At 37.8% G+C, this 12894-nt stretch overlaps 1 protein-coding gene across 2 annotated transcripts in view; it reads left to right on the top strand.

Annotated features, from left to right (window-relative positions):
- The window catches only part of LOC117966096 (netrin receptor UNC5D-like), a 296114-nt gene that overhangs the window by 188146 nt on the left and 95074 nt on the right, over positions 1-12894 (top strand). For both annotated transcript variants that reach the window (XM_059008505.1, XM_059008504.1), the window contains exon 2: positions 745-963. In XM_059008505.1, the coding sequence (XP_058864488.1) occupies positions 745-963 (219 nt within the window). The remainder of the gene's footprint in view (positions 1-744; positions 964-12894) is intronic.

Raw genomic sequence — 12894 nt, 5'->3', positions numbered from 1 at the left:
AACTAAATCCAGTGCCCAGGTTCCAGTAATCACAATTGCAATTCATCCACTCCTGTGCATATTAAGTGGCAGTGCTTTGCACATCAGCCGTCGTTGAATGAGAATGTAAAAGTCATCTTGCAGTAGCCATGCGTTAATTCTCTGAACAGATTAGTGAATATGAATCCATTAGCTGAAAGCTGTTTCCCTAACCGGAAAGAGAAGCTGATGATAAGCCTTTAATATATGTTGTACGTTGTACATCATTTTGTATTCGTATTTTTTTTTTATAGATATCAGTGAACCCAATAGTGTAACATTAAGTTACATCTAATATACATAAAGGTGTCAGCTTTACTCAGCTGGAGTTACCATCTTCAGTGTTTTTGTACAAGAGTGATAGTAGCAGTTGCTATTGATGTAATGGTAACCACAGTGAAACTATTTCATATTTTAACAAATGGTATAACAATAGTTTGAGCACACAATTCACACTGGTAATCCATTGGTACAATAGCAGATCCATAAAGTAATACCATGCCGGTTCAGTTATCAGAGTCTTATGCATTTACTGATATGTTATTGATTTATAAATAGTCCAATCACTTTGTTCCTATCAGGACTACTGTATTGTACAGTCCCTTAATTAGATTGCCACTACTGCTGATGCTTCTGCTATAGTTTCTTTAATAGCATATTAGTATCTTCAGTTTTGAAGATGTGTTTTCTTACACAGTGCCTTCTTTCCCTTTGTCTCGTCAACAGGAAGTGAAAGTAGCGATGCCCTACCGGAATCCATGCCGTCTGTCCCCGGGACCCTCCCCCACTTCCTGGTGGAGCCAGAAGACGCCTACATCATCAAGAGCAATCCCATTCACCTGCGATGTCGCGCCAGGCCGGCCATGCAGATCTTCTTCAAGTGTAACGGAGAGTGGGTGCACCAGAATGAGCATGTTTCAGAGGAGAGTGTGGACGAGAGCACAGGTACTGACTTTAACATCCAAGAGCTTCTAGATCAGGAGGGGTCCAATATGTGGATCACGGGTGAGAGATTTTTGGGGGATCTTTGAATATTTCAAGCATGAATTTTGAATAGGCCTGCTGCACAGCATCCCTGACTGCTGTAGAATACAGAATACAGATGTATGGCAGTCAGTGAAGTAAGCTTCATCCAGTTGCCCAAGTTTGCTCTCACATACCTGTGTGTACATTTTAGCAACAACCAACCTAAAATCTTGAAATTTGTAGAGCTTGGTTAAACTGTAACCTGCAATCAAAACCAAGCATCTAAATTTTAGATAAATATTTACTGATATGCAAGAAGTACTGAAAGCTCCCAAATTTCCTTTTATGCTTTGGCTCTGCCTCAATTTTTTTTTGTTTTATTATTTGGTTAAAGCCATGATAATGATTAGTCAATAAATGTAACTCTTATTCACTTATGGTGGATATAACTTAGATACACTAAAATATATTAGTTGAAGTATTGGCCAATGCTCTAGGCATCAGTTAATACATTTAAAGATAACATTTTCTGAAAAAAATGTTTTTTCTTCATCCCCGGGATAAGGTGATATAATAGAGCAGCCCACACATACTGCACAGCACAGGACATACGTATATCACACTTGAAAGCTTTCCATATATCTACAGAACCACTTATCCAGGGATAAAGGACATTCTTTAGTGCAAGTAATTGAGAGAATCAGAATATAGAAACGTATGCAGATAACTAAAAGTCTGCCTTTATGTAGGTACGTGTACAACACCTATATGTAACTGATCTGGAGAACCTCTTATCCAATTGATTTGCTTACACCATTTAGCACAAGTTAGTAAGGGCATCAGAATCTGGAAACACATGGAGAAACTGTCCATGTGGCAGGGGATGTGTGTTACTAAAATACTTGTTTATGATATATCTTTAATGTAAAAACAAAATTCTACAAAGTTATATTAAAAATTATCTTTAATAGCCATTATTATTTTTACCATACACTTTGTTTGACTATTTGAATAAATTGCCCTGTCTAAACACTGACACCTTTTAAGAAGCTAAGTTAAATAGACAAATGTTTCATCAAACGCATTTATGTGTTAAGTATTTCCTACTTTACACTCTTAAAACTGGAATTTCTGTTGAAAAGTATGTTGGGAAAATATTCTCAAACAAAGAAATGTGTTTAAGAGACAGAGTAGCTTAACTGAATCACTCTGTCAGATGTCTTGACCTAATTGTATTATAAAGCCTTGATGATATTCAAAGCAGCTCTTACAAGCAGCAAAGAGTTTCACCACATCAGTAAGTTCATTATTGTGTGATTGCTCTGCTGTGAAATTGTGAAATCTGTTTTCTAAAAGCTATTCATATTAGGAACATTAAACTCAAATCCATTTATGTTTTTTATTGTTACTATTAAGTAAATGCTACAATGTGAGTTAAAATACATGTGCTTTGAACCATTTTTCAGATAAATAGTGTATGATTTAAAATAAACCATATTGTATCTAATGGGTATCTATTGGGCACAAAAAAATCATATTGTACATGATAAAAAAAAAATACAAATACAGTAGAAGCCCAGTCATCTGAAGAGCTTGGGAGACAGTAATTGTTCATATGACTGAAAGTTCGGATGAACACAAGTTTACAGAAAAACAGCAATACATGTACATATATATCAATCAATCAGTCAATCTTTATTTTATATAGCGCCTTCATAGTGGATCACCATCACAAAGCGCTTTACAAACGGCTCGGGACGCATAACTCCAGTCGCGGTCATCTACCGCACGGTAGAGCCTGCATCGACGGGCTCTATCGCTTAAATAATACGAAGACGATGTAATATAAAGCTACTTTCTATTTGTGTATAAGGCACATTGGGCCACTATTTTACATACTATACAGTGCACGCTACATGTATTGTGAGCAATAATTTAATGTGCACGATAATGTCAGAGACTTACCCGTGACCACCATGATATCAGAAGCCCCAGCAGCCTAGGTGTATCTTTTGGTCAGTAGCTTATTGTGAAGGTGGAGGTGGCTTACATTGATCGGAAATGAGTGATCGACAGACCCAGCACTCGGCAGCAGGACAGGCAGAGGCAACGGAAAGTGAAACTGCACTGCTTACCTTTTAATTTTATTCCTTGTGTGATGTAAAAAAAAATAGAAAAAAGCCTTTTTCCTTTCTTCTTTAATGCATATACAATAAAAGTCATGTTGTGCAATGGCATATTTTTCTGTTTGTTCTGTTTACTCGAGAAATATTGACAACTTTTCTTCCTTGTCGGCACTGTCACAGTTTCCATGGATAGGGTTGACAGTGCTATGTGAGTACAATCACATTGGGGAAGCCAGTAACCTGGTAGAAGCCTACTTTCATGTCCTATAAACCTGTCCTCTGTGTTGGAAATGTAATATAATTCCCTGTGAGCTTTAGCAGGGCATGTTGTATTATACATATGAGTAGCTACAGCTTTTAATGGCAGGGATCGTGTGAATCTAACTAAACATAGGTGTGCAGTTAAAGCAGTGAAAACTGCTATTTTCATTTAACTCCTTTTTGTTTCAATGGATCTTTCCGTATGCTTTTCTTATCTCTTTCTCTCTCACTCTCTCTTATACTAAACTCAGCTTTCCTCAATTGGCAGGAAGCACTGCTTTTGATAGACGCTGACTCCACCCACTCATCACCCATTGGCCCATCGGTATCCCCTCACATTCACACACAGGCTGCTCAAGGAAAGAGGGAGAGTGACACAACAGCACACATACATCACACCAACACAGCAAATTCCCAACCCAGTCTCCAGTGCATTAAGTCCATAATTTTCAGGCCAGAAAAAGCGCTCCTATCAGTGGTTAAAGCCTGGTCTCCATACACACTGATAAATGATCACTTTAATACATGCGCTAAAATTATCACCCTTAAGTAAATACGGTGTGAATGAAGCTTATCTTATTATTCAGAGTAGGGTGCCTCATTTAAAAACATTATCATGCATTACCATACAAATCACATATTCATTCTGATTATCAAAATTAGTGTGAACCATAATATACCCACTATTTCGCGCGATAATGTATAAAATTGCAATATTAAATACGGAAATCATTAACGTGCACAGTAATTGCAATTATAGCGACCCATAAAGTTTAGCTCCTTTTCGTAAATGAGGCCCAGTAGATCTCAGCAAGTTGTAAACTGTGTAATAAAGTTTAATACGTAAAGGCTGTGGGGCTACACATTTTCTGTGGGTTTGTAGGATCCCACAACTCCACACTAGACCGGTTCTGTACAGAAGGTTCAAAAGACATGTGCACAATGACAGTCAGAAAGCAGACAAAAAAGAAAGATAAATGCTACCCTCTTTTTGATTCCAGCTAACTGTCCATTCTAACCTGAAGTGGCTTCTTTTTTTTTTTTTTCACTCCAACTCTATAAACTGTGGTTGATCCCTGGAGCCAGCATCGCAGCTGTTGTGTGTTCTGATGCGCTAGGGAGGCAATAAGCTGATCCCTGGAGCCAGCATTACACTTCAGCCATCAACACCAGACAGAAGGATATCTACATCATCATATGGAAGGAAACGCAAATGGATGGAGACACCTATGGATCACATTAGTTTACTGTAAAGCTACGTCTTAGTTGGTGCTTATCTTGGCGAGAGCCGAGTTCAAATCAGCATGAAGTTTTATCATCTACTCTTGTGTAATGGAAATCATTTATATTACATTCGCATTATTTCACAAAATCCTTTCAATTTCAGTCCCAGTGCCCTTTAAACATTGGCATTGCTAGGCAACTTCATTCTAGAGGAATACAAACTATATAATTCACAGCACAACAGCATAATTATGAAATCTGAAGGAGAAATGATAATGACATCTACTAACTGAAGAGGTCAAGATGAGGTCTGTACAGCAGGACTGTGTTTGTCATCATGTCACGATGAACAGGTGTGTTGGCTGGGTTTATACTTTGTGCTATACAATGCCGTTACTTCAGGTGACATTAATGATACACTAGAGCACATGGAACAGTGCATATATATATATATATATATATATATATATATATATATATATATATATATATATATATATATTTCTGCTGCGTTGGAACTTCTAAAGTCTCTACATCGCAAGCTTAATAAAAAAATAAAATTGAATTTGAAGAATGTAGTGGAGAAAAACAAGTTATTACATTTTTTTTATTATTTTAAGGATTTATAAGGTATATTGAAAAAACACTGTACTTTTTATTCTGATTGTTTATACTGTTTTTATTTTTTATTTTATTTTCTATTTTGAAAATTGTAGGTTAAACCTGTCATACAGTAAATCTTACCTCATTGAAATTGAACTTAAATGGCAACTGCAGGTCTGAAATATCATATAATAAAACAGCTACTCTGTAAGTACAACTGGGACACCAGAGGGCAGGTGTGGAAAAAGTATTCAAACGTGTTACTTGAAGTACTGTTACTTGTAAAAAAAAATGTAATTAAGTAAAAGTCAAAGTATCCTTCTAGAAAACGACTGAAAGTACAAAAGCATCATATCTTAAAAGTACTCAAGTATCAGAAGTAAAAAGTAGCCGCCCTTAAATTCTACCCGTGGAAATCTGCTGGTACCCTGAGTTACACACCAAGTATATTTATCAGGGGGCTCTACTATTTTACACACACCTGTACTAATATACATTGAAATCTCAATTCAGGAATTTCAATTTTAGTCACAACCTTTATCCATAAATAAAACACAATTCATGAAACAATTCTAGGATCAAATGTTAAAAATGTGAAATCCTGTTTTGAAACTGCTTGTAGATTCCCGTTACTCTTCTAAACTACTAAATGCATCCTCTGCAGCTAAACAAGCGGGACCACAATCAACACAGATGAGTCAAATTACTCAAAAGCAGTATCTTCTTCTTCGTTGGGGGTTTCGTTGTGTTTGTTGATTGGTTATTTTAAAAATCAAAACGGTCTCTGGTTGGGCATCAACATACTATGTCAGGGATGGCAAACCTTTTTTAGCTGGAGTGCCCAAAGTCAGATTTACATATATATATATATATATATATATATATATATATATATATATATATATATCACTAAGTGCTAAAGATGCCAATGATTAAGGGGATGTAAAACGTTATATGGTAACTTTTTAAAACAACATTTATATTCCTTGTGTTTATAATTAAGTTTTTATTGACCACATACCAACAAAACAAAGTTTTAATATTGCAGTATTGCTACACTACAGTGAAATGCATGAATTACATTTCATCACAGTTGAGAATTTTAATGCTAAACTACATTAAAATAAACAATCACAATCACAATGCAATGCATCGGTAACCCTGCATCGGTAACGCTGGCCATATTGTCAGTTTTTTTGTTTGCAGTTGCACACAAACATTATTGGTGTACCTTAATTTTTTTCAACTGTGATATATTTACTTCCTTAAACATATCTACTGTTTTTACATTTTGTAAAATAACTAGCAGTATCTATTATAGTAGCTATTTTTTTTGGGGGGGGGATAGCTGTGGTTGTCTTCATACAGTGGTGGGAAAAGCAAGTTGTAAAAAATTCTCAAAAAAACAACAACAAATGTCTCAAAATAAATTATGCCTCTGATATGAGAACATTTGTGGATAGGCTATTAGTTTTTTTTCAACATAGTTTGACACCTGCATTTCCCCCATAGTGTCAAGATTACATAAAAAAAAAAAGCATCAAACATCATCTGAGATACAAGTACTGTATGTGACAGTGAATATATTTTCGCTTGGATTATGTCATTCAGGATTTTTTAGGATCCCCGACTCCAACTAAATTGTGTCAGAGTGTGAAGTATGAATAGTACAGGAGATAGCGGTAAGCAAAGTTCTTCCTCCCCAGACCCCGCTGACACATCCATAGCTGACCACAATTACATATAGACAGACTTACTGTTTTTATCTGCTTCCTCCTGGCCCCAGAGTGCAGCACAACAGCATGAAACAGCCACAGCTGAATAGAAACATTCAGATAATAATGGCTACAGTTAGCACTGCTAATTACTCGGGGGCGGGGCCGTCCTTGCAAACCAAACTGACTGGCTTTCTAAAGTGCCAATCAGCTCTGATTGCGGGCGGGGCAAAAAAAAAACAACAACTAGCAAACAGCTGCTGACTGCATGCCACGCGTGCCATAGGGGCGCCATCCCCGTACCAGGTCATCAAAGCGAGCAGATACTTGGCGCATGCAGCTCTGCTTTACCCAATCAGAATCCTGGCCAGCGCAGGAGTCAGTGTGCTGAAAGAACAAGTAGCGAGATACTTCTGAGAAATGTAGTGGAGTAAAAAGTACAATATTTTCTAAACAAATGTACTTAAGTAAAAGTACAAGTATCCCAAAAATAAAGTACTTAAGTAAAGTACAGATCCCGAAAACAAATACTTAAGTAGTGTAAAGAAGTATTTCTACTTCATTACTGTCCACCCTTGCCAGAGGGTAATCACTGACCCCCCTGCAACACTCTAACCCTAGGAGTTGTTAGAAATACAGTATTTCTTACTGGTATATTTTATACATTGACAGGGGTGCACAGTAAACTAAACAATAAGAGACACCCTACATTCGACATATTAACTTATAAACGTATATGTTTATTGCTTAATACCTAAAATCATAATCACTATGTAGGTCTCTAGTACAGGGTTACTTTTTAAAAAGTTTAGGTCATTATTGCATGTTATCTGAGGCACCTATAAACCAAAAATGATTTGGGAGACTCAAGAGTTTTTTTTTTATTTTTCATATTAAGAGTGTTGCTCTTTGTGCAATCTACCTTGGCATCAGGTTCTTAGAAAGAGTTTCTTCATAACTGCTGATTAATCCATCATTTACAGGGAGTACATGGTCATATAATAGTAAGCAGAATTGTATTATGGATTAGGAAGATTATCAGCTTGAGAGATCTACACCAAATTAGGTTTTATTGATTACTCCATGGCTTTCCATCGCCGCTGTAAAATCACTAATGGAATCTCTTTATTGCCCACCAGGCAGAAGGAGCATATCTACTGATAAAAAAAGCCCTTGGGCAATTCAGTTGGGCAGAAAAAAACAATGTTTATTATTCTAGTGCCTTGATTTACAACCTTTTTTTAAAACTGTACCCCTTGTGTCTGAAGGTTTCAGCTCAAGTACCCCTTTACACAGTTGCAATAAAAGGCAGAATAGTCTGATTAACAAGTTATCATTTGTCACAACAGATTGGGACTGACAAACTGCTGGTTTAGGGCAGAATACCAAACAGTAATTCCTAAAACTTTTAATTACAGGTCTTTGGACGTATTCGCTTTACTTCCCATCTCAGCATAATTATGCATACCATTTAAAATGTTTACAATGTTCTGATGTTGCGTCCCTGTGGCACGTGTTTTCTTACGTGATTGGGAAAATCGCTGTCACCTTTCTCCAGTTATCAAAACCTACCGAGATGAAGGCTTGTCTTTTCTTCGTCAAGAATATAAACATACAGGTAATGGACAAAATAATGGAAACACCAATGTAAAGTCACTTAATAGGACGTTGGGCCACTATGGTATCCCGCTCTGTGGAGTTCTCGGCGGACCGAGAACTGGCTGCTCACGCCCCAGGCTGAAATTTGCAGTCAATTGATCTGCAGTTGCTCGCCTGTTTTGCCTTGCACTTTGAATTAATGCACGGATATCACGATCCTGGAGTATGCGCTTCCGTCCTCTGTTGCCCGTTGCTGATGATGTCATTCCCTCGGAGTTCCATGCCGACATCACCTTAGACACCGTTGCTCATGAAACATCAGCAAGTTGAGCTGTCTTGGTCACTGAAACTCCTGCAAAACGCGCCTCACCCCTCTTTCAGTCACTTTTTTAAAACGAGGGAGTACTAGCGATCTAAGTACAAGTCCAATCCCTCCACCTCAAAATAAAAGCAAACCTGTATCAAGGAAATATGACCACAGTTACACTGAGTTTGGCTTCATTGTGTGTGGATCCGAAAATGATCCAGCAACAGTGTGTGTTGTGCCTAGAAATGCTTGCAAAGGAAAGCATGGTTTATTGGTTTAAGCTGTGGGAAAACACTCGCTCTGAGGGAATGCACATATACGCCTTTGCCAGTTTTGCCACCCGGGAAAGTCGTTCTATGTTCGACTTCTACCATTCTAACGGAATGCACTGTAATGAAGTGCAAGGCTCCTTAAAATAATTCTCTACTTCACTTTCTACAAATGTGCTGCAAAATCATAGCAGCCTGTTGCCACACTGTGCCCAGACTGTGATCAGAGCTTTACCAGCAGTTTCACAGGAGCAGCATTTAAAAAGGATTGCTTAGATTAATCTCTAGCCTCAGAAATATGAATAGGGATCCAAACATTATTGATTAATTAAATGACAAAGCTTTACAAAATCTTTTGCAAGAAACAAACATTAATATATTGGCATTCATGTCGGGCAGAATCGATTACAGGTTTTAATTCCTTAATTAAATTTATCAGTCATTAATCCTTTGATAGGGTGTAGGGCAGACAGGATGGCAATGATTCGATGTGAGGAGTCTGCAATAAGTCAAGTAGTTCCTTTGGCTAGTTCCTTCTTCAGTGAACTGAAGAAGACACTAGTTGGAACGTGTGTCTACTTGACTTTTCTTATAGTTTACCTTAGAATTCAGCATTTTGAAGTTGTAGATAAGTTGTCCTAGAATTCTTTAGAAGGTCCCCTAACAGTTCCTGGTATTCAGAGTACAGTATGCGTCATCACATGCACCAATATTGTCTTTGCTTTTCGACGAAGAGTAATAATACGTTGGTCTGTTTTCAAAATTAAAGAACTAATACCTCAAAAGAACAAAGAAAATAAAAATAGCACTTGCTGATCTGCTGCCTGTCTGTTTACATGAGTGCTGGCGGGAAAATGATCATTTCTGAAAGAAGCACTGTCATTGTACTGCATAGACCAAGGCTTCTGTTCCCAAGCAATTTGCTTAAATTTATTGCCTTTTGGATTAAAAGCATGGGATATCTTGCCAAGCTGAACAACAATCGAACAGCCTGCTGTGAGAAACTGCTTTGTATCCCAGCCAAGTTACAGAACAAGGCTAGCGGAGGTGCACATCAGCGCTCAGGCTATGTTTGTGTCCAACCCAATTGCATGGGGAAGAAAGACGGTTTCTAGCTATTGTAACAACAGGCAATCTTCCTTCTTTGCCTTCTGCCCTAGAACAGGTGATGCAACACCAACATATGCAGCAGGTTCCTTTCTTGTCCATGAAATGGATTACAGTGTTAGCTGCCACACTTGCCAAAATTGATTAAAAAAGCAGTTGAGTTTATTTGTTGTTTTTTCTTAAACTGCATTTGGAAAATGGAAGCTGACAGGTTGAATGCAAATTAATAAGAAAGTTTACAAACGAGAGGAGGCCATTCAGCCCATCTTGCTCGTTTGGTTGTTAGTAGCTTATTGATCCCAGAATTTCATCAAGCAGCTTCTTGAAGGATCCCAGGGTGTCAGCTTCAACAACATTACTGGGGAGTTGGTTCCAGACCCTCACAATTCTCTGTGTAAAAAAGTGCCTCCTATTTTCTGTTCTGAATGCCCCTTTATCTAATCTCCATTTGTGACCCCTGGTCCTTGTTTCTTTTTTTCAGGTCAAAAAAGTCCCCTGGGTCAACATTGTGTATACCTTTTAGGATTTTGAATGTTTGAATCAGATCGCCACGTAGTCTTCTTTGTTCAAGACTGAATAGATTCAATTCTTTTAGCCTGTCTGCATATGACATGCCTTTTAAACCCCGGGATAATTCTGGTTGCTCTTCTTTGCACTCTTTCTAGAGCAGCAATATCCTTTTTGTAACGAGGTGACCAGAACTGAACACAATATTCTAGGTGAGGTCTTACTAATGCATTGTAAAGTTTTAACATTACTTCTCACTAGATGATAAATTAATCAATTTTAAAATAGAGATCCGACCCTGACCAAACGACAGATTAGCATTCATCCAACACTTCATAGTTAATGTATGGAGACAGACAAGGGTCAGAAAATACCACAAACTGTACTGGAACAATGGCAAGACCTTTTAAGTTTTCTACATAAAAGCCCTGAACATAGGTGATACAGTGGACCTGATCCCACAAGAGTTAAAGTGTCCGCTCTGAAAGGTCAGTGTGCAGGCCTGTTCAGAAAGGTCAATATCTGGCTTTTAGAGAGGCCTATCTGTCCATGAACAAAGAATCGACTTTATCAGGGGGACAAATAAGTGTGACATTCCTTTGGAAGCATCCCCTTGTTGCTTATTGACCCAGAACACTTGGATAAAAATATTAAAACAGCTGTGTAAAATGTAACAAAGTTAGGCTTGCCAGCACACAGGCACACACTGCCTCATTAGGAATACTGCAATGAGACCTTTAAATGGGTTACCACTGGAAACAAGAAACAGCTTGCCAAGTACCTACATTAACAACATAACATGGTGTATTGTGTATTCTTTCTTCTTCATTTTATCGTAAATTGAAAAATATCTTCCATTGCCTGCGTCTCTCTGCATCACTCAAAATCCTATAAAGATTTTTAAAGGGACTGCACTTATTTTTGTCTAGGTTGCACACTGTTTTAACCTCTATTTAACAATATTTTTATGAGAGACAGGTAAAGGACGAGATCCCTTGTCAAAGGCCTAAAAACGTAATTATCAAGCTCTGTTTCAATTTGTCACATTTCAGTTCTCCATTAAAAAAACAGGAGTCATGAAATACTGGGGTAAACGTTTTAAAATGTGGCACATGCAGACTATTTCAGTGTATTATTATATGAAAAGTCTGTCACCAGACAGTACAACATAAGAATAAAGGTAACCACCACATTGACCTCTTTGTAAAATGCCTTTAAAGAAATTCACAATGTGCATTGCTGTCCGTTATACAAAATTCCCCATTAGAAAAAGGAGAGAAGCAACACTCAGTAACACCCTTGATAGATGTACATCTGTCACATATTATTATTATTATTATTTATTTCTTAGCAGACGCCCTTATCCAGGGCGACTTACAGCGCTGCTCAAAACATCTGGCTTCAAAGCATCCTACATTAAAGCATTCTTGTCTTTATGTGATCATGTTGTTTTGTACCATTAACACACGTTTTTACATTAAAGAACTCTTCTAACATCAGCTACTGTCATATAAAATAGCAGGGGATCTATTTTAATGGGAAACTAATGGCAATCATATTTCACATTGCTCTATCTGCACACAAGAGAGTGGAACTATTCTTTTACACAAGACATATAATCCAAAATGCATTTTTAAATTGCTAAATAAAATGTTTTCTTTTCAATATATATATACACTGAGTGTACAAAACATTAGGAACACCTTCCTAATATTGAGTTGCACTCCCTTTTGCCCTCAGAACAGTCTCAATTCGTTGGGGCATGGATTCTACAAGGTGTTGAAAGCGTTCCACAGGTATGCTGGCCCATGTTGACACCAATGCTTCCCACAGTTGTGTCAAGTTGGCTGGTAGTGGATCTCTACTCCGAATAGCTCGTTCCATCCCATCCCACAGATGCTCAATTGGATTGAGATCTAGTGACTGGGCAGGCCACTGCAGTAAGCTAAATTCACTGTCATGTTCGTGGAACCATTCCTGGACAATCCTAGCCTTGTGGCATGGGGCATTATCCTGCTTAAAAAATCCATTAGCAGATGGATACACTGCTGCCATGAAGGGATGCTCCTGATCGGCAATGATGTTCAGATATCCTGTGGCATTCAAACGTTGCTCCACTTTTATCAAGGGGGCCAATGTGTGCCATGAAAACACACACCACACCATCACACCACCACCACCAGCCTGCAATG

The sequence above is a fragment of the Acipenser ruthenus genome, chromosome 37 (assembly GCF_902713425.1).
Source record: "Acipenser ruthenus chromosome 37, fAciRut3.2 maternal haplotype, whole genome shotgun sequence".
In the NCBI taxonomy this organism is placed as follows: Eukaryota; Metazoa; Chordata; class Actinopteri; order Acipenseriformes; family Acipenseridae; genus Acipenser; species Acipenser ruthenus.
Note: the sequence above shows the minus strand (reverse complement) of the source record. Positions and strands in the feature narration are given on the sequence as shown.